This window comes from Propithecus coquereli, unplaced genomic scaffold (assembly GCF_000956105.1).
Source record: "Propithecus coquereli isolate 6110/MARCELLA unplaced genomic scaffold, Pcoq_1.0 Scaffold72, whole genome shotgun sequence".
Classification (NCBI taxonomy): Eukaryota; Metazoa; Chordata; class Mammalia; order Primates; family Indriidae; genus Propithecus; species Propithecus coquereli.
In genome coordinates this window covers 4,287,083-4,314,392 of record NW_012153285.1, presented here as the reverse complement: position 1 = coordinate 4,314,392, position 27,310 = coordinate 4,287,083, and the positions used below count along the sequence as shown (strand labels likewise).

The 27,310-nt window shown below is 44.1% G+C and overlaps 1 protein-coding gene across 1 annotated transcript in view; it reads left to right on the top strand.

Annotated features, from left to right (window-relative positions):
- PPM1H (protein phosphatase, Mg2+/Mn2+ dependent, 1H) overlaps positions 1–27,310 on the top strand; it is a 242,350-nt gene that overhangs the window by 157,010 nt on the left and 58,030 nt on the right. Inside the window, exons 5-6 of the mRNA XM_012661560.1 lie at positions 11,736–11,820; positions 26,689–26,807. Coding sequence (XP_012517014.1) covers positions 11,736–11,820; positions 26,689–26,807 — 204 coding nt within the window. The remainder of the gene's footprint in view (positions 1–11,735; positions 11,821–26,688; positions 26,808–27,310) is intronic.

The following is a 27,310-nucleotide window of genomic DNA, read 5'->3' as shown; positions in this document are numbered from 1 at the left end:
AAAGAAAGAAAAGATCCATCCTACTCCAAAAATGACTACAGTAGAGAGAAAAATAAATGCCTTTGGTGGTCCCATCCAGTCTGCCTACTTGCTACAAGGAGAAACGTGTGCTTGCTTTAGAACTTGGGAAGTGGTTGTACACAACTGTGCTGGGAGACTGTGCAGTGCAGTGGATTTTAGATATTGACCCTGCATTTGAGAGAAATTGAATATGTATCATCTGATGCAAATGGAAAATAAAGCATTAAGTATTCAATTTGTGCATTGAAATCTCAGCATACAGGCAAAACTTTTCCAGCAAGTTGATTTTAAAATGGTGCTAAATAAGAAATCACTGTGAGCTTTTCAGAAATAAATTTAGTTTGAACTCTGTCATCCTTGAAGAGAAAGTTTTTAAAACCTACCAAGTGGGAATGTAAAATGGTACAGCCACTTTGGAAAACCATTTGGTGATTTCTCAAAAAGTTGATATATGGCTCAGTATTTCTACTCTTGGGTGTATACCCAAGAGAATTGAAAGCGTATGTTCACACAAAAACTCGTACACAAGTGTTCATAGCAGCATCATTCATTTAAAAAAAATGGAAACACACTCCCTTAAAATTATCTTCTAAAGGGAGACAATTAGAATGGGAGGAATAGAAGAAAATAAAAATGGAAACACAAATGTCCATCAGCAAATGAATGGATAAACAAGATGTGATATATTCATATAATGGAATATTATTCAGCCGTAAGAAGGAAAGAAGTACAGATGCGTGCTATAACATGGATGAACCTTGAAAACATATGCTTGGTGAATGAAACCAATCATAAAAGACCACATTTTGCCTGATTCCGTTTATATTAAATGTCTAGAATAGACTAATCTATAGAGACAAAAAGTAGATTAGCGGAGGGGATAAAGGGGAGTGATTGCTAATGGGTATAGGGAATGGAAGGGCCCTTTTTGAGATGATGAAAATGTCCTAGAATTAGGTAATGGTGATGGTTGCACAACCTTGTGGATATACTAAAAACCACTGAATGTACACTTTAAAAGGGTAAATTCTATGGTGTGTGTATTATATTAAAAAAAGAAACCATCCTACTAATCCTACTGATTGACAGATGGGCCCCTCGTCGTTTTGTTGGTTTTTTTTTTTTTTTTTTGGAAATAAGCTCCTTGAAAACTTTAATGATGATGCTTTTACCTGATCTGGAAATTTTTGTGCTGGTGTATTAGGTTTCCTGAATGTTGCTGGGATAGCAAGATGTTTGTAGACGGTGGCTGAAATATGACATTGAGAAATTATTCTGGGTGGTACAAATACAGACTGGGTTGGTTGTGAGGAAAGCAAAGAACATTTGACTCAGTTATTGCTCTACGAGTAGTCACTTATTTTTGCTGCTGCTTAAGGATCTGAATTTTTTTCCCTTGACCATTTTTTGGGAATATTTTTGCTGAGGAGCTTAGTTGTGTATTTGAGGTCTTATTATATGAATCATCATATTTGCAAACTTCTTTAGTAGCTATTCTGAAAATGGAATGACTAGAAACACACCCAAACTAATTCCTGGCTGGTGGGATTATCTTTTTTCCCTTGAGCTATTTTTTGACACCTCTAATTAGCATCTACGGCCTGGCTTGTTTCCTCCACTGCCTTGCTTTCTTTCCCATCAACACATTTCTAATACTTTTGAAGGAGACCGACATTTCTGCTGCATCCAAATAGAATCCACAAGGTCTGATGCTTTTGAACAAAATGGATGCTTCCTCCCTATGCCTTGAAATTGATATACACTGTCAAAAAGGGTTTTCCGAATGGTTTCTCTTTGTCACCTTGTACCAGATTTTCTCCTCCATTCTGGAAATGTGCGGTTTAATGTTGCATTTCAAATCACTTTCAGCTGAAAAAGTGTGTAATGGAATCAGGGTATCCCATGAATACTCTTAACAGTGTCAAAGATGCCTTTTGTTTGCAGCGCTGCATTCCAGGGGGACTGCAGACAACAGTGAAATGACACTGGGGGCTTTGCTCAGTAATGGGTTTCTGTCCTTTATGATTTTAGAGAAACACCACTAGTGGCTTCTCCCATCCTGGTGCTTCTGTATTTGGTTTATATTTATTAGAATCTGAATTGTGGTGATTACCACCTCCTGAGAAGAAAAGCAGTAGCTGGGGGGTCCTTGTCGGTATTTCCCCAGCCCACGAGTATCAGGCTGTTTTTCAGAAGCATTTCAGTTTAAAGCTGAAAGGTGCCTACCAAATCATCTGGTCCTACCCCTTCTTTTTATAGGTGAGGACATGGAGGCCCAGAGATAAAGACTGGCCCAAGATGGAGCTGGCACCTACAAATTCTGATTCCCAGGCCAGTGTCATTTCCACACAACACACAGCCACAATTACTCACATGTGTGTGAATTTCCCCTGAAGCCACAGACTTTCTGAGCTGGAGGTGGGCTTGACAATTAGCCTTTGCCTCCGTCTTTATCATTTCATGCTTTGGCTGTCACATTGTAACCTCCCACGTAAACCCTCAGAACCTAACAACCACCCAGACAGGGTAGATAACTGCGGAACCTTCCTCCTGCGTGTTTGTGTGTTCTACATGGACGCACATTGAACTATGCCTGTGGGTGGGTTCCATGCTGCAGGGCTGGCTGATGCTCAGGAATTAGAGGTGGGAATGAAGCTCTGTACTACCAGGACTTTTTCAAACCAGAGCCTCGAAGCACTTCATTTTGTCCAGCAAGTTCCCGAGCTGCAGAGAGAAGAAACCCAGGTATAACAAAGGGAAGTGACTTGGTTTGGATTCAGACTTGAGGTATGGGCTTGATCCCTGTCCTCTGTCTTCCTTCAGGACTTTTAATACCTTCTACTCCATGGAAACTGGACTCCTGGACACCATTACCTGATTCTCGAGTCCAGCAGCCTGATGATTTTCTATTTCTGTTCTACAGAGATTCTACCTTTATTTTTGAGATTGGCGCGTGCTCACTCGTGTGCGAGCATGCGCTCTCCCTGTCTATATATATATATTCTCATTCTCTCTATATATATTTTTCTCATTCTCTCTCTCACTTGCTCGCTCACTCTCATGTTAGAGGTCATTCCTGTGTTTAGAGCAAAGGGAGTGATTGAAGTAGACTCTTGGTGCCACTTGGACAAAGGCTTCTACTGAGGCCGAAAAGCTCTATGCTTATTAATTGTTCTTGTGCTGTGTGTACATAGCACCTATTTGCAATATCATTTGCATATGAATTTTGGGATTATGTTTGGTTTTAAGACCAAAGGTTTTTTTTTTTTTTTACACTTTGATGGGGCAGAAGGACAGAAAGGTGATATGCTCTGGAATGTGCCATGGCGGAGCACAGGCTTTTAGGATTCCTGAGAGTTTGAGAAAGAGGATGCTGACAAAGTGTTCCTGTATTTGCCTTACTTGATTCTCCAAGCTTCATCTTCCTCTTCAAGCTTAATTTGTTACTCGTTTGCTTGAATCTGAAGCTTTCTTTGTATTTGTAGCAGATGGCCCAGGATACTGTGGTATACTGAGGCAGTGTCATCTCCCTTTAGTGAAGATTAGAAATGAGGGGGTGGGAATGAGCTTCTGCTATTCAAACCTAGTAGCATCCTGTGTGTTGGGGTGGGGAGGGGACTCTTTTGAGACTTTCAGAAGAAGATTTCCTTAATTTACAGGGTGAAACCACTCTGTAATGTGGCTGTAGACATGGCTACAGTTACTTGCTATGCGCACACACACACACACACACACACACACACACACACACAACAGTATATGCCGAGTCTTGGCCTGGAACAAGGGAGATGTATTCCAAGCAATAAAGAGTGTAATTGGCTGTTTGCTGCCTCCCAGCAAGGACATCCCTAGTCTATTTACTCCACAGTGATGTATGAGGGGGAAGTGGCTCTCCCGTCCTGCTGCCACCTCCAGACCCCTGGCTGGCTGTCTGGGCCTTGAACTCTGGACGTGGTGTGGTGTGGTAGGTAGCCCACAGGCAATGGTGCAGTAATTGAATTGGGAGAGGTATTTTGTTTTGTTCTTGCTTTATCACTGATTTAACACATTTAAAATTTCCCCGTAGCCACTGAATAAATCATATGTGGATATATACGGTCAGAGCCTAAGGGCAGAGTTTCAAGTCAGTGCTTAGGTCCCCAGAGACACATATGTATCAGACTGGTACCGAATGCCCAAGCTGGGGCGGTCAGAGAGGGGACCTGTCTAAACTCCCCTGTGTGGCTAAGATTAACGAGATCTGACGTGCCACCAAAGGGACTGAGGAGTTCTGCAGTCATCCAGTTAATCCCTAATTCAGAACCTCTTTTTATACTTTTTGGTTTTGAGCATGATTGGCAGTTCTGAACCTGCTTTTGTGGGTCCCCCCTCAAAACACAAGTAATGGAGAAAAGTACAGACATTTTTTTAGGCTTCACCAGTTCTTATTTCTATAACAAAATTTGGTCACTGGCTTCTCAGCAGCCCCACAGGTGCAGGATACTTTTGCTGCTGTGCCCGAGCTCCAAGCAATGGCCTCTGGGGTGTGCGTGGGCCACTGAGCAGGACTTTGTGGACTGGTGCTTGAGGCGCATGGGGTTCGTGAAGATTGGCCGTGGTACCAAGCCGAATCGGCATGCAGGAGGACTCCAGGTCTTCTGAGACTATACTGCCACATCTGCGCAAATAAATTCTTCTCGAAACTGACAAAAGGAGCACACATTCCCTGTAACAGTCAAATAATAGAAAGGTATACAAAGAAAAATTAACTATTTCTCTCCCATTTCCATACTTTTCTCCCAACTCATTCAGACATAATTAGATAATTGCCAAGCCGCCAGGTGTCAAGGTGGTCAGTTAGGACAATGAACCAAATTGAAACTAACAATGGAGACTTTTTCCCCTTACTGTGATAATGCAAGGGTGGGGTGGGAGAGTGGGTCCCGGGCTGTGGCTCTCCCAGTGACTGCTGTGCACTGGCCATGCAGTCTGGTGGGGATGGCAGCTTCCCCCATGAGCTGGTGGCCAAAGCCTTTGTAGTTACCTGTAGTCAGACCTGAAGCATCACACACAGGATGTGGGCCTGGAATCAGTATATATATGGCATATTTATATATGGGATATTTATGTATAGTTTTTGTTTTTACAAAAACGGGAAAGTATCACACATTACTCTGCAACTTTTCTCATTTGACACATCATGGATACCACCAGGTCACAAAACATAGATGTCACCTTTTTTTTTTAATGACTGTGATAACTTATAGAATATGGACCAATTCATTCAACAATTCCCCTTTTTCTGGTCAATAAATAATGTCAAAATATGAATTCCTAAATATCTGTCCTATGTACTGAGTCTTTTATTTCTTTAGAATGTATTCCCAAAGGTAGAATGGCTGAACCATTGAATATATAGTTATAATTCTAATAAATTTAAAGGTATAACAATTCACATTCCCATTAATTATGAGAACGACTTTTTCCTCTCTTTAAGAACTGTATATTGTTGATGTTTTGAAATGTTTACCAGTCTGATGAGCAAAATTATGTGTTACTTTAATTTGCATTTTCCTGGACTAGTGAGATTATCTTTTCATGTCTTTAGACTGCTCAGCCATGCTACCTGCTGTCTTTTCATATTTTTGTCGAACATTTGCATTTTCCCTTCTATCAATTGCCTAATCGTATTTTTTATCACCTTTTTTCTTTTGCCTGTTTGTCGAATGTCTTTTGGAGCATGTCAGTCCTGCTCTGAGAACATTGTGCCAAGGTGGGATTTAGAAGAGTTGATGTGATCTCCTGAAAAGAAACTATAAAACCAAGTGAATATTTTAAATGAGTATCCTGTTTTACCCTCTCTTTTTCTCTTGACCACTTTCTATTTTGATGAACTCAGGGAACAAACAAAAAATAGGTGTTTTTGACTCCAAAATACACCATTGGAGGATAGAAGTAGCAGGATTTTCTAGAAACTATTCTCTAAACTCAAAATTCTCAACAGTTAGGAATAAATTGCCTTTATCTTCTCATGTAGCTAATACTGGAGGTGAGGGGGGCATTTAATGGCTCTGCTTTTACCTCCTCTTCTCTCATCCTTGCAGTTGACTCATAAGAACACATTAAACCTCAGTGTTCACTGTTTCACAAATAACACCCCATCTATTATACAGGAATTAAAAGTAAAGGATGTAAATTTCAGCTGCAGTCTCTGTGAATGAAAACCAACCTTAACTTTGGAGCATATGCTTAAGACTCATCCCCTCTGTATGGTAAGGGATACTGGGTGGGAGGTGGTTGCCTGTGGCCTAAGTCACCCCAGCCCCTTGCAACTTCCTCATTTAATCTCTGGCCAAACCCGGGGTAGGTCATGGCATGTCATCCAAATTCTGACCATGGTAATAGCCACAGGACCAGGCCCGAGATCCCAAAAGAAATGTCAGGGCACGTACCCAGCTCTCCTGGACCCAGACTGCTGCCACAGCTTTTGTTTTTTGTTTTCATTTTCATTTTTATTTTTTTCCCTAATTTTCCTTAGAAAAAGTATCTCACAAAATAATGAGGTAGACGCTATGAAGTGCAGGGGTCTTGTGATGAGAGAATGTAACTTTAAAGGCATTTCTCCGCTTTATTGATTGTTAAGTACGAGATTTGTCAGCGTTCACACGCACTTCATTCCCTTTGAAACCCTCTTCCTCTTGCTGCCCTGCTCCAGATTGGAGACCAGCACTCTGACAAATTGATCCCGAGATCAGAGGGATGAAAGAGAGAAAGATCAAAAGGAAGCCAAGGATCGCAGAGGAATAGGCATTGTGATGCGGGGATCGGGAAGGCTGCAGCCCGACAGCGCTGTCATCTCTTACCGGTAGATGCCTCTTAAAGGGGGAACTTGATCATTCAAACAGGAGTGGAGAATGTTCTATACATATGTGGACTTGGATATAATTATCTATTTAAGAAAGCAATAAGCTAAGGTTACCCCAGCAGTAATACTGGGATGGTGTGTGAATTTGGTGGTGGTGGCCTTTGCTGTCCGCTAAGGAGAGGGCCCTGCCTCTCATCCCCTTGTCTCCCAAGTCCCTTTGCAGTGGCAGCTCAGCCAGAACAGCATCCTCTTAGGCTTGCTGTCTTTTTGCAAAACCAACAAAAAGGCAGATGGATTTTTGAGGGCTCCGACTATATACAGTTAGTAATGTTGTTACTAAGAAAAGTCTTATTTAAGGCCCTCGCTTCCAGATCCTTCTGTTCATTTGCCCAAGTCCGGCTCATTCTTCATTCATTTAGTCACTTATCCATCAGCAAACAGTTGTTGTGTGTCTGCCACATGCCAGGCACTGAGTGTCAGAGATTCAGAGTCTCTGCTCCTAAAATGTCCTCGGGGTGGTTTGAGACAGCCATGGAAGCCAACAGTCACAGAGAGGACTGGAGAGGGCCGTGGGGTGTGAGCAGATGCCACCCCAGGGTCACAGAGGAGGAGTGTGGGAGGGAGGCCAGGAGGGCGAGGGAGGTGGGCGTTCTCCTGAGCTGACTCAGGTAGGCTGGCCGTCAGAAGGGAGAAGTGGGCATGGCACAAGTGAGGCTGAGCCGGAAGTACAGGCGAGAACCTGATCATGAAGGAAATGGGAAGTGCTGGGACGCCATGGAGGGTTTGGGTAGGGAGTGTGGTGTGAAGAGAGTGGTGCCTTAAGATCACCTTTGTGACCCTGTGGAGTATGGGGCAGGGGACAGCGGAGAGCTCCTTATACAGACGAGCTCCAGTGGAAACCAGAAAAGGCACAGACGGGGAGGAATGAAGGAAGGAGATAGATTCACGTGCTACTGAGGAGGCAAAATCTATAGGACTGGGTACCTGTCTGGATGTGTGGGGTGAGAAAAATGAGACACCTGGAATGTCTGGCTTTTGGGATGAGCAACCGGGTAGAAAATAGTGTCGTTCCTGAGATAGGGAATGCTGGAAGACAGGTAGATTTGGGGGTAGGGTGGGGACAGGATCATTCATTTTGAACCTTACTTAGTGTGAGATGCCAGTGAATATCCAAGTGGATGTATCTGTTGGCAGTTAGCTGTTCCAGGCGGGTGCAAAACAGAGAGGTGTGGGCTAGAAAGGTTGTCTGAAATCATCAGTATATGCAGTTGTTGAAGCTATTTATCCATTCAGTAGATATTAAGGGCATGCGCTCTGCCAGCTTTGTGTGCACGTGACCTGTGCAGCCACGGGACCCCACTCTCAGAAGGGCCCCACATTTGGTGTGATGTTCTGCTATTGCCATCTTGAAATTCTCCATTTTTAAACAAGGTGACATGTGTTTTTTTATTTTGCACTGGACCCTGGAATTATGTAGCTGGTCCTGCCTACGATAGATAGCTTGGCACTGTGTATAGTAATAGGGCTACAGTGTTGATCAAGACAGACATGGTTCTTGCCTTAGGAGCTTATAGGCTAGCGTGGGAGACAGACAATTAAGTAATCAGTTACAACATTGCTCAGGAGGAAGACCAGGCTAAGGTAATACCTAGCGCAGAAGAGGGATCTAACCTAACCCTGGGGGCTGAGGTGTTAGGAAATGAGATCACCCAGCAGGAGAGAGTGGTGAGACAGAATCCTAGTACACAACACCAAAGGGGAGGGGTGGAGAAGTCTGAGAGCAAATGTCCTGGGAGTTAGCACAGAAACCAGGAGAAGGAGAATCCTGGAAGCCAGGGTTGGGGGATAATCAGATGCCACCCAGGAGATCAGAATGATGACATGTGCAGTGGACACAGCAACAGAGGGACCATTTGGTGACTCCAGTGACAGAGGCTGGGTGGGAGGGGGGCAAGAAGTAAATTTACCAGTGTTTGAGGGCTTGGCAGGAGGTGAGGAAGCAGAGACCCTGAATGTAGATTATTATCAATTTATAAGCCTTGGCTTAGTAGGAAAGAAAAGAGGACAGCCCCTGAAGGTGGATTTTGGATTAGGAGAGTATTATTTATTTGGTTTTGGTTTCTTTTTGTTTGATTTTAAATACACAATGTTTTGAGCATGGTTTTGCACTATGGGCAGGGATACAGTAGAGAGAGGGGTCAGAAATGCAGGTGTGGGAATAGCTGCTGTTGGGGGGACCCCAAGGTGGAGGTGATGGATGGACCAGCCCTGGTCAGGAAGAGAAAGGAAAAGGCAACTGAAGAAACAGCGAGTTTCTAGGTGAAGACCCCTCTTTGCTCTGTGAAGTCCACCCCACCTTACTTGGTGGAGTGAACGTCGTCTTGTCATCTACTGTCTCTTAGTTCTGTTCTCTTCCTGCCTCAGATTCAAAAGACAGCTTCTCCTAAGTGCTCTCAGCTGTTCTGTTATTCAGCAAGTATTCACTGGGCTTCTGCTGTGTGACAGGCACAATGCTAAGAGTTTGGAATATAGGAGTGAACAAAACAAGGCCCCTGAGCTCCTGGCACTTGGGTCCTAGAGGAGAATCTTCCATGGCCTGGGTGAGCACGGCTGGCTCCCCTGCAGCGTGGGGGTGGCACTCAGACCACCTTCTCCCCGGTCCCTGCAACACCACCCTGCACCCTCCCTACCTGCTCCTTCCTTTTACTTGTGGTCTTCTGCTTCCCTCTGGGATATCTCACTCCCCCTAGTCTCAGCCTAAGAATTCAGCTGGAATTCTGGGGCCATGTAGAAGAAGAGAGGAAAAAGAGTTAAGACTAACTTTAAGCAAAACTTTGGAATTTATCACTTTGGAATTTATTTAACTTTCACCTCAGCTCCCCAGGTTCTCTGGGCCTGTCTTGCTACTTTACAATTAAGCCCTAACCTAGACTTTCACAACACCCCCCCTCAAATTCTCCAAAGTTCTCTCTCCCCTCTCAAAACTCCTGCTCCCTTTTTGTAGTTATATTTGCTGATAATCAGGATAGACCATTTGAGTTAATTCATACTGTTTTTTTGCCTGCTTGTTTGTAAAGATAGGGTCTCACTCTGTCTTCCAGGCTGGAGTGCAGTGGCACAATCACCGCTCACTGCAGCCTTGAATTCCTGACCTCAAGCAATCCTCCTGCCTCAGCCTCCCAAAGCGCTGGGATTACAGGTGTGAGCCACCACACCTGGCCCACATTGATTTTTGACTGATGGCTGTCACCTTGGGGTAGGGGTGGAGGGGTAGAGGTGATTGCATTTTACAAGTAGCTCTGGGTTTATAAGAAGAACTCTTTAATTCGTCATATTTTAGGCAGTATAATAAAAGAAGTGGTAAGGAATATTGCAACAAGAGGCATCTTCTCAAAGTTGGCTCCCCTAAACTTTTCCATTTTCCCATAACTTCCACTGTTTATTTCCTCCTAGAGCCATAAATTCCCTAAAGCCCCCAGTATTTTTGTTGTCATCTCCTTCCCTGCCAGCACCCCTCACCCTCACCCCGTCAGTTTCTATGACAGCAGCAACTGGGACACAGGTGGCGAAGGGTTGGGGTCGGGTCTTGACAGCTGCAGCCACCTATAGGGATTGTTTCCAATCAGGGGCTGCCTCTCCAGTTGGAGGGAGGGGTGCTCAGGGGCTCTTGGCACAAAGAATGCAGCCTCCCCTAGTATCAACGAGGCATCCAGCCAGAGCTGAGTCCATCGAAGACATTTCCCACGTCGGTGGGTCTTCACTGAGAAGCATGTCGGGCCTGTGGCTCCCTGGTGCCAAGGAGCTGTTGGGTTCATATAGAATGCAATTCCCCAAGCCACTTCCATTTGTTGTAGAAATGGCAACATTCTGCCGCAGCTGATCGATCGCTGGAAAGTGGCTGTCAGAAACCACTTCGGAATCAGAAGGTCTGAGAACAGGAAGCACCACTGGGAATAGGCCCGGGAAAGGTTGCCTCCACGGTTATCGATGCTGCAGCCTGTCCTTCGCACTCTGCTTTGGGGAGCTCTGTTCTCTCAAAAGTCCTTGAGTGGGAGATAGCTCTTCACCACATTTTTTTGGAGTTGTGTAAATTTCCTCAGCCTTCAGATGAGATGAGAGTGGCTTTTGTTGGATCCAGGATATTAGCCTAGAAGCTTGAGTGTCTAGGCCAGACATACTCAGATTTTGATGTGCTTGTGAGTCACCTGGGAAGCTTCTTGCAATGAGATTCTGATACAGTAAGTCTGGGTTGGAGCCCAAGATTGTGTATTTCTCACAAGCTCCCAGGTGAGTCCAATGCTGTGGGCTCACAGATCCTTCGAGTAACAGTGATCCGGAGTTGCACTAATACATTAATACTAGCCACATGTGACGGCTTCAACTTTACATTTTAAAATTAAATTAAATTAAAAATTTAGTTCCTCAGCTGCACTGACCACAGTTTAAATGCTCAGTACCCACCTGTGGCTAGTGGCTGCCCTATTGGACTGCACAGATGAAAACACTGCCATGATCACAGAAGGTTCCATTGGATAACTCAGGACTAGAGTGAGCTTCTGTTACATCATTCATTCATCCATCCATTTATTCACTGAGCATTTGTTACGTGCCAAGTAGTGTGCGTCGTGCTGGGGCGTCAAGGCACAGTTCCAGCTAGCAGAAAAAGTAAACAGAAGCTAACTAGAATGCTGTGCCCTTAATACAGAGATGCCTCCCATGTGGGGGAGTTGGGAGTAGTGAACTCTGCCTTGCAGGTGAGAGAAGACAGCATCTTCTGGCATTTCATGTGTGGTGGGAACCAAGCTATGGTTGTCACAGAATCGGAGTATTTGTAAGATTGGCTGCTGACAATGCGTTTTCCCCATTTCAGGGCCATAATCATCAGAAATGGAGAAATCATCCCTATGTCTTCGGAATTCACCCCCGAGACAGAGCGCCAGCGACTTCAGTACCTGGTAAGCATCATCTAGGCTCGGCAGAGTGCAGTGGCATCCGGGATGGCGTCAGAGCTGTTCTGGAGGAACACGTTGCCACTGACATGGGAGCAGGCCCACCGCAGTCAAACGACATATGGTATTAACTCTCCCCCACACACCTTCTGGATCACACATCCGGGCTCCGTGTGTGACGACACACTCCACCTCCGTGAATTTATTACTGTGGCTGATTTCCTCCCATCTGTGTCCAATTGAAGACACGGTGTGCTCTGGTTCTTTTTTTTTTTTTTTTTTGCCTTAATGTTATGTACAATGTGAAATGTAGTTTGGAAGAACACGGGTACCTTCTTCCTTGGCCTGCTATTCACTTTAACAGGGGCTTGGTCTGAATCCCACTGTGAAAAGGAACCTTTGCAGACACGGCAGCTCCGAGATCTCCGCTGACACACCTCTCCTTTGTGCTCAGATGAAGTCAGAAAGGCCCTTTGGGAAAGGTGCAGGTGTCAGAAAATCTGTTTCTGTCCTGAAAATAAATTCTCTATGTAGATCACCCTCTTTGGAATGAGATTATGAGAAGGCTATAGGTGGCTTTGCTTCACTCGAAGATCTCAGTTTTCTGCGAAACAGATTAGACTCACTTCCCTGTCCTCACATTCCAGGACTAGGGCGTTAGGGTGAGAATCTCAGTTAAATGTGGCTTTCATAATCATCCCAGGTTACTTTGGGGTGGACTTCTCTGGGGACTAACCCTGTGGATAGTAGTTCTGTGGATGAAATATTTTCTCACCAACTGGATTTCTTTTTAGAAAACATAGCTAAAGTCGTGACCATCTGCTCTCAGGAAAGAATCTCTAAATTTTAAGGTGTGTGAATGGTCAGGATTTGATGACTTTGGTTGATTAAGAAAGCAGCTGTGTACTTTCCCTCGCTCCCCTTGTCTGTGTGTTTATTTGTTTTATTCTATAAGCTGTGTCACGTTTACTAGTTATCTGATATATAAGGCAGCAGGAGTCCAAAACCATTGTAAGAACAGTGCTTTGTTCTTTTACCTACTGTTGTTTTCTAACCTTTGTGGTGTTGTCTTCAAGCTCATAAACTAGAAGGCACTACAGGGGAATCCAGGCTTTAGACCTCTTCGCTTTCTTTGGTAGCCTAGGCAGATGGAAATGATCTTGCAGCAGCCAATAGGACATCTTCATTGTGGTTCCAGCTCTGTCACTCACCAGCTGGGTAGCTCTGTGCAAGTCTTTTAACTTTCCAGACCTCACTTTATACTTGTGAAATAGAGAGCTAGACTAGATAAAGGGCCTTTGAACTGCAAGAGTCCTTCCAAGTAGAGTTCATAACAGCTGGCCTCTCTGCCACCTGTCTGGCTTTCTCCAATCTGTCTTCCATAAGGCCAACTGATCTTATCACAGATCTTGTCATTGCCCTGCTAAAAGCCTTTGGCTCCATGCAACGTACAGAATGCAGGCCGCACCTCTTGGCAGACCCGGAATTCTGGTCCCTGCCCACCTCTCCCAACACCACCTCACTATTGCTGCTGCCACCATGCGCCCGATGCTGCGGCCACAGAGAACTGTCTTCCATTTCCAGGACACCTCGTGATCTCTCTCATCTCCAACCTCCATGCCTTTGGCCAAATATGCTCTGCCTATATGACCTGTCCTTTGTTCACTGCCAGGAAGACTCCTCCTTGTCCTTTGAGGCCCAGCACATGTCCCCTAATCCTCCCAGGGAGTCAGTCCCTAGTGCTTGTACAGCAATGTCTACATTCCTGCAGTGCAGCTCTCAGCATATTGTATTGTTTGTTCGGATCTGTCTCCCCGTCCAGTCTGAGTTCTGGAGGGCAGGCCACTTACCTTAGTCTCCTCGTGTTGCCAGTACCCAACCGAGCAGCTGGCACAGAGGAGATATGGAGTCAGGATTTGTTTACTGAATGAAAGAACAAAACGCCATTCATATTGACCTCTGGGTCCTTACCAAACAGTCCTGTCCCCTCTGCGTTCTCCCCAAACGTATCACAGTGGGGCAGGAGGCTTTTGACTCCCCGCCTCCACTCTAGCCCATCTTCATCATCTCCTGCCCCTTAGTGAAGCCCATTTCCTGTTCGCTCCGGTTTCTCTTTTCCTACTTGAGGCAGTGAGTAATAATAGGTTAACGTTTTGTCCTTTTTGTTTTGAAATAATTTCATACGTTCATGTTATAAGAGTGAACATGGGAGGTTAATTTTTTAGGAGGGATAGGCATGCCGGAATTTTTCAGATTTCTGAATATCAGTGGTCTATTTTGGGATGGTTGGAACAAGGCACATGTGGCTTCAGAACTCAGCTTTGTCACATAACTGTGGGTGTTATTTCCACTTCGTTGATTCCCAGCTTCATCATCAGTAATGGGGATAAAAAACCTCAGTGGGCTGTGTAAGAATTAAATGAATTAAATGAAATAATATATGCAGAATTCTTTTGTGGCACATAGTACCCATTTAGCTATTGTTTGAGGAATCAAAGTCTTACCACTTCAAATCTGTCTTAGTCTGCTTGGGCTGCTATAAGAAAATACCGTAAACTGGGTGGCTTATAAACAACAGAAACATATTTCTCATAGATCTGGAGACTGGGAAGTTCATGATCAAGATACCAGCAGATTCAGTGTCTGGTGAGGGCCCACTTCCTGATTCATAGACGGCTGTCTTTTCTTTGCAACCTCGTGTGGCAGAAGGAAGGGACAAGGATGCTCTCGGGAGCCTCTTTTATAAGAGCACTAATCCCATTCAGGACTCTACCCCTCATGGCCTAATCCCCTCCCAAAGGCCTCTTCTAATACCATCACGTGGAGATTTGACTTCAACATATGAATTTGGGGGAGATACAGTCAGTCTATAGCAAAATCCTGCTGGCCTGCAGACCACAGTAATTTTTTTTCTTGTTTTTATGCAAGAGCCACTTCTAATATTGCGAAGATTAATGTATATTTTGGTTTCAATCTTGAATAATCAGTGTGGACACTATTAAGCCATAGAACTAAGCCTAATATCTGATTTTTTTTTTTTTTTTTTGAGACAAAAATCTCACTCTGTCACTCCAGGTAGAGTGCAGTGGCATCATCATAGCTCACTGCAACATCAAACTCCTGGGCTTAAGCAATCCTTCTGCCTCAGCCTCCCAAGTAGCTGGGACTGAGGTGCTCACCACCACACCCAGCTAATTTTTTTTGAATTTTATGTAGAGACGGGGATCTCGCTGTGTTGCTCAGGTTGGTCTCGAACTCCTGAGCTCAAACTATCCTCTGACCTCAGCCTCCCAAAGTTCTGAGATTATAGGTGCGAGGCACTGTATCTGGCCGGTATCTGAATTTTTAAAAGGTGAGGACACAGTTAATATGCTTTTTAATCCTTACTCTGAAATCAGATATGTTTCTCCACTTTATAACTAAAAACTTTTCTCCCCAGATGTTAGGGCTGTAAATGATCAGAACATAAAATACCCTGGTTGTCCAACTTCTTATTCCATCAAGAGTCTAGGAATGTTGCTTGGAAATGAACAGATCCAGTAATAATATTCACATGATCTATGATGTGAATCTTTGTGGCAAAGTACTTGAGAGAATTAGAATACTTATAACATAAAATAATCATGTGGTGAAAACTTTATGGCAATATATTTTAGAGAATTAGAGGTTTATGGTGTAAAATATTGAAAACAGCATCAACTGTGAGAGGAAAAGAGGAGTGTGATGTGGATTTCTCTCAGCCCAGCCCAGTCCTGAGCCGTGTGGCCTCAAGGCCCTCACACAATATCTCTGAATTGCCTTCTCTCCTGATGAGATGAGTAGTAATACTTCCCTTGAGGTACTTATAACATGTTCAGAAATCAAAATGAAAATCCCATGGTAACGTGAAATACATACTACTGTATAATTTTAAATTCGTCTAATCCTACCGATTCATTTTTCTGGGTGGGGTAACATTTTGTTGCCTTGAATAATTGTGAAACAGTTTAGTACAATGATAGTTGTAGTATCTTTTTTCCTTTATACGATTTCAACCAGTTAATGCATTGCTGGAAAATTAACAGTGTATTCCTCATTCTTAGGTCAAATCAAATTTTATGTTTATGGTGTGTGAAGAAACGTTCATGATGGAATCGTGAAAACGTCTAGGTCCCTAGCCACTTGCTTTGAGCAGATGTCTGCACTCCCGGGGCTCTTTGACTTGCAGAAATGGTTAATGATTTTCTTGGGAGTGGGGAAGATGTTCAGAGCCCTTTGTACATGAACCATGTTGATCCTCGTAGAAGAGGAATGTTCTTGGTATGCACAGTCCGGACGCTCGGGGATTATAGAACTGGAAGCAGATTATAAGATGATGGATGTGGCAGGCACGTTAATTTTATTTGGTCTTGCATCCTGACCTCAGAGGGCCCTGCGCGCAGCTCTCTGGGTAATGTGAACTTTGTTTCATAAATCCTCAGGCACGGTGATTAATCGAGCAGGCTTGAGGGTTTGACATGTTCACATGGAATGTGGCAGGTGTGTGATGAAGGGACTGGGGCCGTGCACTGCTGCCCCAGCAGCCAGGGAGAGCTGATGACCCCACAGTCGTGAATAAGCCTGGCTCTTCTGTTGCACGGCTTTTTTTTTTTTTTAATGTTTCCAGGGCGATTGAAATAAAATATTTAAGAGGGCCCACCAAGATAGACAGAATGTTTTGATGGAGTCAGGGCTCAGAAAGGAGGGAAGGGGGTCTGATTTGTGGGTATTTCTCAGCAGAGTTTACTGTTCTCATGCTATGGCCTCCAGGAAATCAACTCCACCTTTGCTTCAGGTGACAGCCAGAAGTGGCTCTCCCTCAGGGGACCTCTATAGCCCTAAGGTGTGAGAGTGATGGCTTTTCCTCCATTCTGCCTAGACATATTTATAAACCCTGATGTGATCACATTAAGATGTGCTGGTATCGTCAAACCCTCAAATAATGTACTCCTGTCCTTGCAGAATAATCCAAGTCTGCAGCTGTTTTTCATCAAGAGCAATGTACAAAAGGGATGAAAGTGGGTTTCAAATACACATTTAATACACACAAGGGCAACAGTATATGAGGTGATTTCTTGTGGCGTCCTTGGAACTACCCCCAGCTCTCCGCTCTGAGCCCGGTTCTGTTTGTCTGCCGTTTCCCTGGAGCTGCTGGGCTTGGAAAGGTTTCAAGTGAATAGCGTCGTGCCTCTTGGCTCTCTGGGATTTTTCATGCTCAAGAGTTATCTCCAGAAAAGTATTCCTTAAGCCTGAACCTGCTTTGAAGACAGGAGTCTATAATTGGGAGGTTCAAGTGCGCTAGCGGGTAAGAACAAGGGGCGCACCACTTCCGCATCCCGCTTAACCTTGAGCACGTGGTTAAAGCCGGCGAGCCTGGCTTTAGTCACAAAGAGGCAACTTCACCATCTCTCTGCTCTTTAGGAGGATGTCTGAGTCATGGAAAAACCCACTCCAATTCCACCTCCTTCCCCATTTAACCCCCTTTTATAAAACTGCATATGAGTTTCAAATTTTCTAATTATAGAATGGCAGACTAACAGCTATTGTGACATTTTTCATATTCACTATGGGTTCTAGAGATCATGTAGAACTTAAATGCATGTAGAACTTAGAACTAAGATCATGTAGAACTTAAAACCTTTCTTGAAATCCACATAAACCAGGCAGAATTTTATCAATATTCAATTCTGTGATGGCTTATGTATACAAGCTTGGTTCTTATTACTTAGAGATTTGTGAGAACAAATTAAGACCAAGAATTCTTTATGAAAGAATCTAACCCGTACATATTTGGATCTCAGCCATTTCACATTTTTCCTTCATTTTTTAAAACCTAAACCAAAATATGCTATTTCTGCACTGTAAATCAGGCAGCTAGCCTCGGCTCTGGAAGAGCCGTCTCATTTGACCGTTAGCTAAGATCACTAGTGGCTTGGCTGACATTATTAATTTCATTTCATTCTTGACCTTAGACTTTCTATCATGATAAATCATCTTGAATTGTAAGGCTTTCAATCCTCCTCTCATATAATCTGACGAGATTTTCCCCCCTAAGGACAAGGAAGAGGAGAGATTACTCAATTTAAAAAAAAAAAGAAAAAGATTTGTATTAGACACTGAAAATCCTCAATTTGATAACTTCCTTTCAAATGCTGGGAGGTCTGAACATTTTAAAAATTAATCTAAAAGTTTTAGTTAGAGGACTTTAGTTTTAGTTAGAGGACTTTTCAAAAATATTTCCTGTCATGGAATCTGCCATCTCATTTAACACATGAATATTTTTACTTCCATATTCTGCTAATGGGAGTGGAAATTGGAACAAGTCCTTTTAAAAAGGGTTTGGCAGTCACTCCTAAAGCTGAACATGCTATGGCCCGGCAGTTTTACTCCTAGGTAAATGTGCATAGCAGCAGTGTCTGTAATAGCCCAAATGGGAAACTCCAAATGCCCGTGGAGAGTAGAATGGGTAAATAAATTGTGGAATAGTCACAGGATGGAATACTGAACAGCACCGAGAATGAACCAGTTATAACTACACACAGTGTGAATGAATCTCAGAGACCTAACACCCGGCAAAGGGGACATCCTGTAGGATTCCAAGTGAAGCCAATCTACAAGTTAGAATAGCACTTCCCTTTGGGGGACCAGCAGTGATTGGATGGGTCCTGTTGGAGGGTTCAGGGTGCTGGGTGCCAGCTACACGAGTGTGTTCAATTTGTGAAAATTTACCAGCTTATACACATATGATATGAGTACTTTACCATTTATGTTATACTTCATTGAAAGGGGTTTTTTTAAATGTACTTTTGATTTATTTAACAGTGTGTATCCCCCCTCCCCTTTTTTTTTCTTTTTGGAGACAGAGTCTCACTCTGTCACCCTGGGTAGTGCAGTGACACCATCATAGCTCACTGCAACCTCAAACTCCTGGGCTCAAATGATCCTCTCACCTCAGCCTCCTGAGTAGCTGGGCCAGGCTAATTTTCTATCTTTAACAGAGATGAGGTCTTGCTCTTACTCCTGTGCTCTATCGAACTGCAGGAGAAGCCCTTTGCATAAGGGCCCCTCCTTAGGGCCCTGTAGGAAGTCATACCTGCATGTCTCTGCCCCACCCTGCTCTCTCCTAGGAGCACCTCCTGAGCACTCCAGACACCATGCTGCTCCCCACACCTGCCCCAGAGCCCTTGCCTGACCAACGTGTAAGCTCCTTTGCAGATTCTCTCTGGCCCCCTTCAGTGAGTGCTCCGCTCTGTCCCTTAGCCCTGGGTATCTCTCCTTCTGCCTGGAAGCCTTGCTCAGTCTCCCCAACTCATGTGTGAGCTCTGAGCAGAAAGGCCTCTTTTTGTATTCTTTGAGTCCCTGGTCCCTGGTACTTGGCATATATACAGGAGCTCAGATGTTAATAATAGTTGCATGAACTCCTTCATCTGCATCCCAACACCTGGGACAGTCCCCTCATTGGCTGACGCCACTCACTGGCCAGCTGACCACAAAGCAGGAGAAGGAAATTTTATTAAAAGGAGGAAGAACATGAGGAAGCATTTTTTGTGCTCTAGCAGGCAATTTTTAGTAACCTCAAGACCCACCGTCTCCAGGTCCACTGGAAGCCTGGCTCTCAGCCCTCAGCTGAGCTCTGGTCTCCTCTATCTCCTCCCATAGCCAGGTCTAGTTTCCCTCCCTGGGGTCTGAGTTCCCTTTTCTTCCCACCTTCTTCTGAGGTGCCCAAAGCTCTTCCCCAAGCCTGAGGGTAGAGCTCGGAGCATGTACTCTGGAGTGACACAGCCCTGAGTTCAGGTTACCACCTACTCTAGACCTCTGGCCTCCCTCTGCTCTAGTGAGAGGCTTACTGGAAGGTTCCAGAAAGTGTTTCTTCTTCAGGCTTGTCCCTTCCTGTCATGGCTCAGTCCCTCTGGGTACTCAGAGGCTCTCACTGCGACGGGGCTGTTGTATTCCTTCACAGTGGAGTGTTCCTCTCCCTCCCCTTCCTTTGGACCTGGTTTCTGCCCGGGACCCGAGAGGAGAGCAGCTATAGGAAGATGTCCAATGCCCCACCCAGCTCTGGGGTCTGGCCTGACACAGTCAGTAATTCCGGCATCCTTTCCCAAGTGAAGATGTCCTTGTTGTCCCTGGCCGGAGGCAGCCTTGTTTATGAGTTTTTTCTCTTTAGCTGCCCAGGACAGTAAGTGACAAGTATATGTCCTACTCTCTTTTTTAGCAAACCTGTGCTATCCAGAGTCCTGATGACCTTGATGACCTGCCCTTGGTCTTGCTGGGACCGTGGTTATCGAGCTTTCCTCCTCCCAGGAGGTGTTTGTGGCACACACCCTTCTCATCTCACCATCGCAGTTAGGAGCATTCTAGCATTCTATTATGCTTCCTTGAGGGAAATCCTCAAAATTTAGGATAAAGATGGAGGTACAAGAAAAGGTTTTCTTTTTTCTTTTTCCATTTTTTTTTTTTTTCCACACACAGGGCAAGCTGCACACTTTAAATTGCACTTCAGTATAAAATGCCAATTTCTAGGATTCTAGTCTGTGTGCTTCTTAAGTAAAGAAGAGACATAGCATTACTATTTAGATATTCTTAGGATTGTAAAATACCATCATCGTGTTTTAAATGGTATAACTGTACCACCCACATACATGTGGTTTTATGGGCAGATAGCTATTAAATTATAAAAAATTAAATCCAAAATACGTGTGCTCAAGATTGTTTTTATATACCATGGACCTTAGTTTTAACTTTTTGAAAAGACTGTAAGCTATGTTGTATTATTTTGTAAAGTTTCAATAATCACCAAAATGTAACTGTGTAAAGCAGGTCAGAATGTCTGTGTTCATTCTTCCAACAAATATTTAGAGCCTTTACTCTGTTGGGCGCTATGTTGGGCACTAGAGTGGAGCTAAGATTTTTAAAATAATGAACATATTTAAGTGTAGCTGGTATTTGCATATACCCAGTGGCTCATATTACTAGCATGTGTCACTATGCAGATGTTTCTTATATGCATAAATCCAAATAACATCACCAAAGAGAAAATTTTAAAATATATCCAGCGTATCAGATAAATAAAGAAGGTTTAGGAGAGTATCCAGAGTTTTTATTTTGCAGGTGGACATGGGATCTTAATGTGTGTTTGATCCTGTCTTGGATTTGGTCCACATTTTTAATAGACCAGCATCCCTATGAAATGTGCCTCGGGAAGGGGCAGTAATCCTGTCTGTATATTTATGAACTGCCCAGGTATGGACAGTGGAGTAAACCATGCCAGAATTGTTCATGAGTCTTACAGTTTAGAGTCAGGAAATCATTACATTTTATTGCTGAAAGCAGCCTAACAAATTCCTGCCCCCACATTTTACAGACTGTAAACTTTGGGTTTGTTGCTTGTAGTGAATTTGAAGTAAAATCACGCTGGGAACTCAAGACTCCAGAATGCTGACTTGAGAGTTCCTTCCGGGAACTCTCCATTGGAACATGCCAATTCCAATGAAGAAATTCTAGCCAGTCATGTCACTGAATGCTGGACAAGGCCCTAAGAAGTTCCCAAATTCCCAAATTTGTTTGGCCACTCTGCTTCTGCCAACAAAATGTCTCTGTGCTGGCCTGCTGGGAATCCATGGGCTTCCACAGCCCCTGCGTTGGAGTCGGCCCTTGCCCTGGTTGACTGCTCCTGGCAACTTTAGCTTTCCCTAAAATTGTTAGGACAAGGAGCGGTGACACTCTTCTCAACAATTTTTTTAAAACCTGCTTTAAACACTGGGTTCTCAAAAAAAAAATTTTTAGAATTTTCTTTAAAATGAAAGTAACCCATGTCCAATGAAAGTAATCCATAATTCATGATTATGGATAAGTTAAAAAAGAAAACATCAGGTAACATTTTGATATTAATAATATTTTGCTGATTGTACATATGTAAACATGTGCATGTAAGACCGTCTATGTAAACTTTCACAGTGGTTGCACAAAAACATAGACTAACATGCAGAAATGTATTTCTCTGAAAACCAACAGGTAGTTTTTACAGATTGTGTGTACCCTATGTATTTTAGCTTCTCATCTGTCGTTAAGTGACCATATGTTTGCTCTGCTTGCCCTTAGTGCTTGAGATGAATGACTTTACCTCGTTAACTCCATGGGGTCTGGCAGGTACAAAAGCAGGGAGGCCTGAAAGTGCTGGTAACGGAAGCTGACAGGCAGGATGTGGATGATTTTTTTAAAAAGAGAAAGTGGTAAAGTTATGTCATAGGTACACATGGGAGACTCATAAATGCTATGGTGGGCCTGTTGTGACAGAAAGTGAATCATGCCACACGTGCTGTGGCAGTGAGCAAGAGGGGGAGAATCACCCTAAAGATAGAGGAATCTAAGGATGTGGCATCAGTGTCGATGAGTGGTGAACATTGCAGTATTTCTTCAGGTCTGAGATACTTTTCATTTTACTTTTTAACATATCCGAAGTTGCAGTATTTTACAATTGATTGTGTCTGTCAGCCAGGTGGCAGGCATGACGTGTTATCTGGGCATATGCAAACGTCAGGAGAGCAGGCACTTGAAAGGGTGGAAAAGATTTCTTTTCCCCACCCATCACAAGGTCTCCTGTAACAAAAGGCGGATTAACAAGAGAAAAGCATACAGATTTATTTAATATGAGTTTTCTGTGAGATGGGAGCCTCTGTGTGAAGTTGAAGACCCAAAGAAATAGGTAAATATACATATTTTTATGCTTAGGTTTGAGGAAGAGTAGACAGTCATGGAAAAACATGATTGGACGAAGGGGGCATGATCTAGTGGGAATAAACTGGGGAGAACTTTGCAAGGCCTATTTGTGTGGAGTGCTCTCGGTGTCCCTGTGTTTTCAGAGACAAAGATGTTCCTTTCCTAGGGAAGATGCCTCTGGAATGAGGATCTTATGACCTGCTTCAAGGAGGAGGGGAGGGAAGGTGAGAGATCACGCTAGGTTTTATGACCTGCTTCAGAGGAGAAGGGCAAGGGGACGGTGAGAGAGACTTTCCTGTTTCTGTTGTTTCTCAGATGCCAAGTCGCCAAATTTTGGAACAGCGTGTCCTAAACACCTTCACACCAAACTTTCGGGGTGGGTGTCCCCAGCTTGAAAAAAAATCCTGCAGACAAAAATGAAGCACTAGTTAAGCCGTCTGGATCCAGCCAGTTTTATGGAGGGGATTGGGAAGGTGTGAATCACACTTGTTTAGCCACATTCCCAAAGTGGGAGTCAGAAATAAGCTGGCTCTAGATAATTGCAAAGCCGGCTTAAGAACTTCTGCACCCTTGGCTTTGAGGCTTGTAGTTCTGTTACGGATTATTTAAGAAATGCTGCATCACCAGTGCTCATGAAACACAGGACACCACTGCGTGGAAAATCGTGAGCATTCATGATTCAGAGTTGAAAAGTGACGAGAGCAGTTAGATTTTAAATGTGAAAGTTTTGGAAAACTTTAGCCAATATACCTCACTTATATATCCCTTATTAAGTGTACCCAGTAGTGATAGATAATAAAAATGTGTCTAAGTCTAAAGGAGCCCTTCCAAAAAGAATTAAATAAAAATTTGAAGTGGTATGAAGGGATTGTACGTATTTTAATTGGCAGCTTTTCTTTTAGAGGTAATAAAATAATGGTGTATCTAATAAATGGCATCTTAAATTTGCTGAAATATAGTACACCGTTGTTATCTTAGGAGAAAGCAAGCAGTTTATGGAGATTGTGAGAGGCTGTGTGTGTGAAGGGGTTGCACTTGTCAGAAGTGACACAGGGCCTTTGAACCTGCCCATCCTTAGACGGAGAATAAGGTGGCCCCCGCAGATATCAAAGCAGCCGAGGTGTTCCCAGCTAAGCTGCAGACATCTGCCTCAACAGATCTTCTGATGCAACTGCCCAGGCAAATGTATACCAGCACCGTCAGAGGTCCCACTCATCCTCCTGTTGGGAGGCAAAGCACATGTTTACCCTCACAGGGGAGAGGAGATATCTTACCCATCACTGGGTTCATGGCTGATGCCCCTATAACAAAAGACAGATTAACGAGAGAAAGACAAATTTATTTAGTTTAAGTGTTATGCAACATGGGAACCTTTAGAAATGGAGACCCAAACAAACAGGGAAAACTATTTTTATGGACAGCTGTGCAGAAGTTTGACTGGAAGACACAAGGGTATGATTTAAGGCAATAAACCGGGGAATGGGGCCCGTTTGTTCGGATTCTTCTTGGCATCTTTGTGTGACATTCCTTTTCTCTGGGTATAGGGCAGGATCCTTCTGAAATGAGGCCTTATGACCTATTTTCAGAGGAAAGTCAGCTAGGTTTTATGGCCCACTTCAGGGGAGAAGGGGTAGGGAGGATTCTTTTTAGTTTCTAGGGCCTACTTCTGCTATTTCTTCAAATGTCGAGTGACCATATTTCGGGCTAGCGTGTCCTGAACTCCATTACTCTCTTAGTCACAGAATTTGTGAAGAAACAGGTTGTGGATCCCAACCTGTTTGTTAATAATATATGTGTGTGTCTACATTTACACACACACACACACACACACACACACACACACGCTTAGTTCCTTTTGTGCTGCCTTCAAAATACCACAGACTGAGTAATTTATAAAGAAGAAAAATTTATTTCTCACAGCTCTGGGGTCTAGGAAGTCTAAGATCAAGATGCCAGCATCTGGCGAGGGCTTTCTTGCTGCTTCCTCACATGACGAAATACAGAAGGGCAACAGAGAACGAACCCATTTCTCGTGAGCCCTTTCTAGAGCGGCACTAATCAATCCATGAGGGCTCCACCCTCATGACCTAAACACCTCCCCAAAAGCCCACCTCCCACCACCGTTAAGTGAGGGGTAGACAGAAACTCCTTGCTGATACAGTCTCAGCCCTCGGTAAGATCATAGAGGGCACATAACAGACTCTGTTCTTTAGTTTTCATGAGGGGACCAAAATAAAGGAGAGACAAAATAGTATCTACCTCATAGGCACAGCTGGCTTCATGGGCCTGTGACTTGTGCGGTTGTACAGGCTTGGTTGAGTGCTCTGCTATCTCCATCTTGAAATTCCTAATTTTGGACAGAGACTCTGTATTTTTATTCTGCACTGCACCCCACAAATGATATAACCAGTTTTGTCCATAAGGTTGTTGGGAAGGTGAAATGAGAACTCATGAAATACTGAGTGTAGATTTCAGGATGTAGCAGGACTCAACAATCATTAGATGGATATAATCATTTTTTTTATAGACAGAGACAACCAAGATAAGTGCATTATAAACATTTCATTTCATCATGAAAAAAAGTGGTACGAGATAAATAAATAATCAGTCTCATTTTATAGATAAATTGAAGCCCAAGAGTTAAATAACCTGCTAAAATCACATAGCTCGTAAATGCAGAGCTTGGATTCAGACCAAGTCCATCTCACCCAAAGCCCATACCACTGACCTGCCCTATTAAGTATTAGTTCCTTTCCTTCTTTCCCAGGGGACCCTCTCTGTAAAACCTGGTATTTAAGTTTCCTTGACACCTCTCAGCAGCCCAAGCCTCACCCCCTACAGGAGCTTCAGAGCCCCTCAGCATGATCCAGAATTTCCGTGAGACCTGGGACTGTGGGGCCACAGCCAATGCAAAGCACAAGTCCCCTTCTCACCCTCAGTCGTGCCGCCCTCACTCATCCCATGCTCTCATCCCATCCTGTCCTGTCCCCAAGCCTGCCCAGAATGACTGGCTTAGAGTTCCACAGCTGCCCAAAGATGACCAGCCTGGTGACAACTCAGCTTGCTTCCTCGGATTCCTGACAAACTTAGCCTCGATGACTAACATCTGATGCCTCCAGACCTACGTGTGTCTGGGAGATCTGCCGGCATCGGGTCCTGGGAAAGAGGCTGTTGGAGATGCCTGCCCCCAGGAAACTGAGGCCATGGCCATCTGTCCTGTGGCAGGGATCCCTTGCTTTCCTACGGTGCCAGGCCGTGACTTGCTCTGCCCACTGTTTACCCTGCCAGGAAAGAGAGCCGACTCATTCCACCACACTGCTCAGACGCAGGCAGGCGGCTTGCCGTGAGCAAGTTCTGGTGCAGGCATGCTTGTGGTGTGTGGCCTCTGAGCGGGGAAGTTAATACGTGAGCGTTGCAGCTCTTGGATAGCGAGATTTGAATTTTGAATGTGACAATGAGACTGTTTGTTGTTTCAAAGCAATTCCCTAAGTGGCTGTTTGCTCAAGACTTTTGTAGTGTGAACAGAGATTTGGGGGAGGGGGAGAAGCCATCTGCTCCAGAATAGTCTTCCAGTGACACGATCAGATGACTACAGAGCAAACTGGAGGGAGTCCAATAGAAAGTTCCTGTCTGGTGTATCCAGCCCCAGCCCGAGATCTCAGGCCATTGTGTTTACGTGGACACCACATGTGGGTTTCAAAGGCGAGGCCACAATAGCTGGGCTGTGAGATGAGAGCAGAGAATGCCAAGGAGGGAAGAGGGTGAGCTTTCTCAGCTCTGTCTCACCAGCACGCCATTCAGAAAGTGAAGCCATCTTGCATTTAAATTAAAAAGTGAGCCTTCCGAGAGGCTCAGTCTCTTTCCATTGTGCCTTTAGCTATACATGTGATTACAATTAATTTATCACATCAAATGAAAAAGTTGCATCCTTTTATAAGTTCATGATTTTATTTGCTCATCTTCTATTACTGTTTAAATTCTGAAATCTATTTACTTCCCTTAAAATACAAGACAATTTTCTTGTTTTTGAAATATGGCCTGTCTCAATTTGCAAAACATCCTTGAGTCTTATTTTTTCCTCTAAATATGTATGTGGTTTTCTTTCTTTCTTTTTTTTTTTTTCTTTTTTGCTATTAGGCATTCATGCAGCCTCACTTGCTGGGAAATGAGTTCACACATTTGGAGTTTCCAAGGAGAGTACAGAGAAAGGAACTTGGAAAGAAGATGCTCTACAGGGACTTTAATATGACAGGCTGGTAAGAACGTGCCTCCCTCTGCCTGGGCGCCACCACGGCATGCGTGGAGGAAGCGTCACCACCATAAAAAGCCACTTCCACAGTCTGGAGGAGGAGGCGCAGCCAGAGACCTGGGTTTGTGGTGAAGGACAAGGGGCCACGCCTGCTTCTGGGTCTTTTGCTTAGGACCAGGTCTCAAACGACAGGCGCTAGTTTGTTCCCTTTGTCCTCTGAGACCCTCCTTGGGCACACTGGACCCCATGAGGCTGACCCGACTCCTTGCTTCACGTGGAGCAAGCATTTGGGGGCTTTTTTTTTTTTTTTTTTTTGAGTCTGAGTCTCACTCTGTTGCCCGGGCTAGAGTGCCATGGCATCAGCCTAGCTCACAGCAACCTCAAACTTCTGGGCTCAAGCGATCCTCCTGCCTCAGCCTCCCAAGTAACTGGGACTACAGGCATGCACCACCATGCCTTGCTATTTTTATTTTTTACAGAGATGAGGTCTTGCTCTTACTCCTGTGCTCT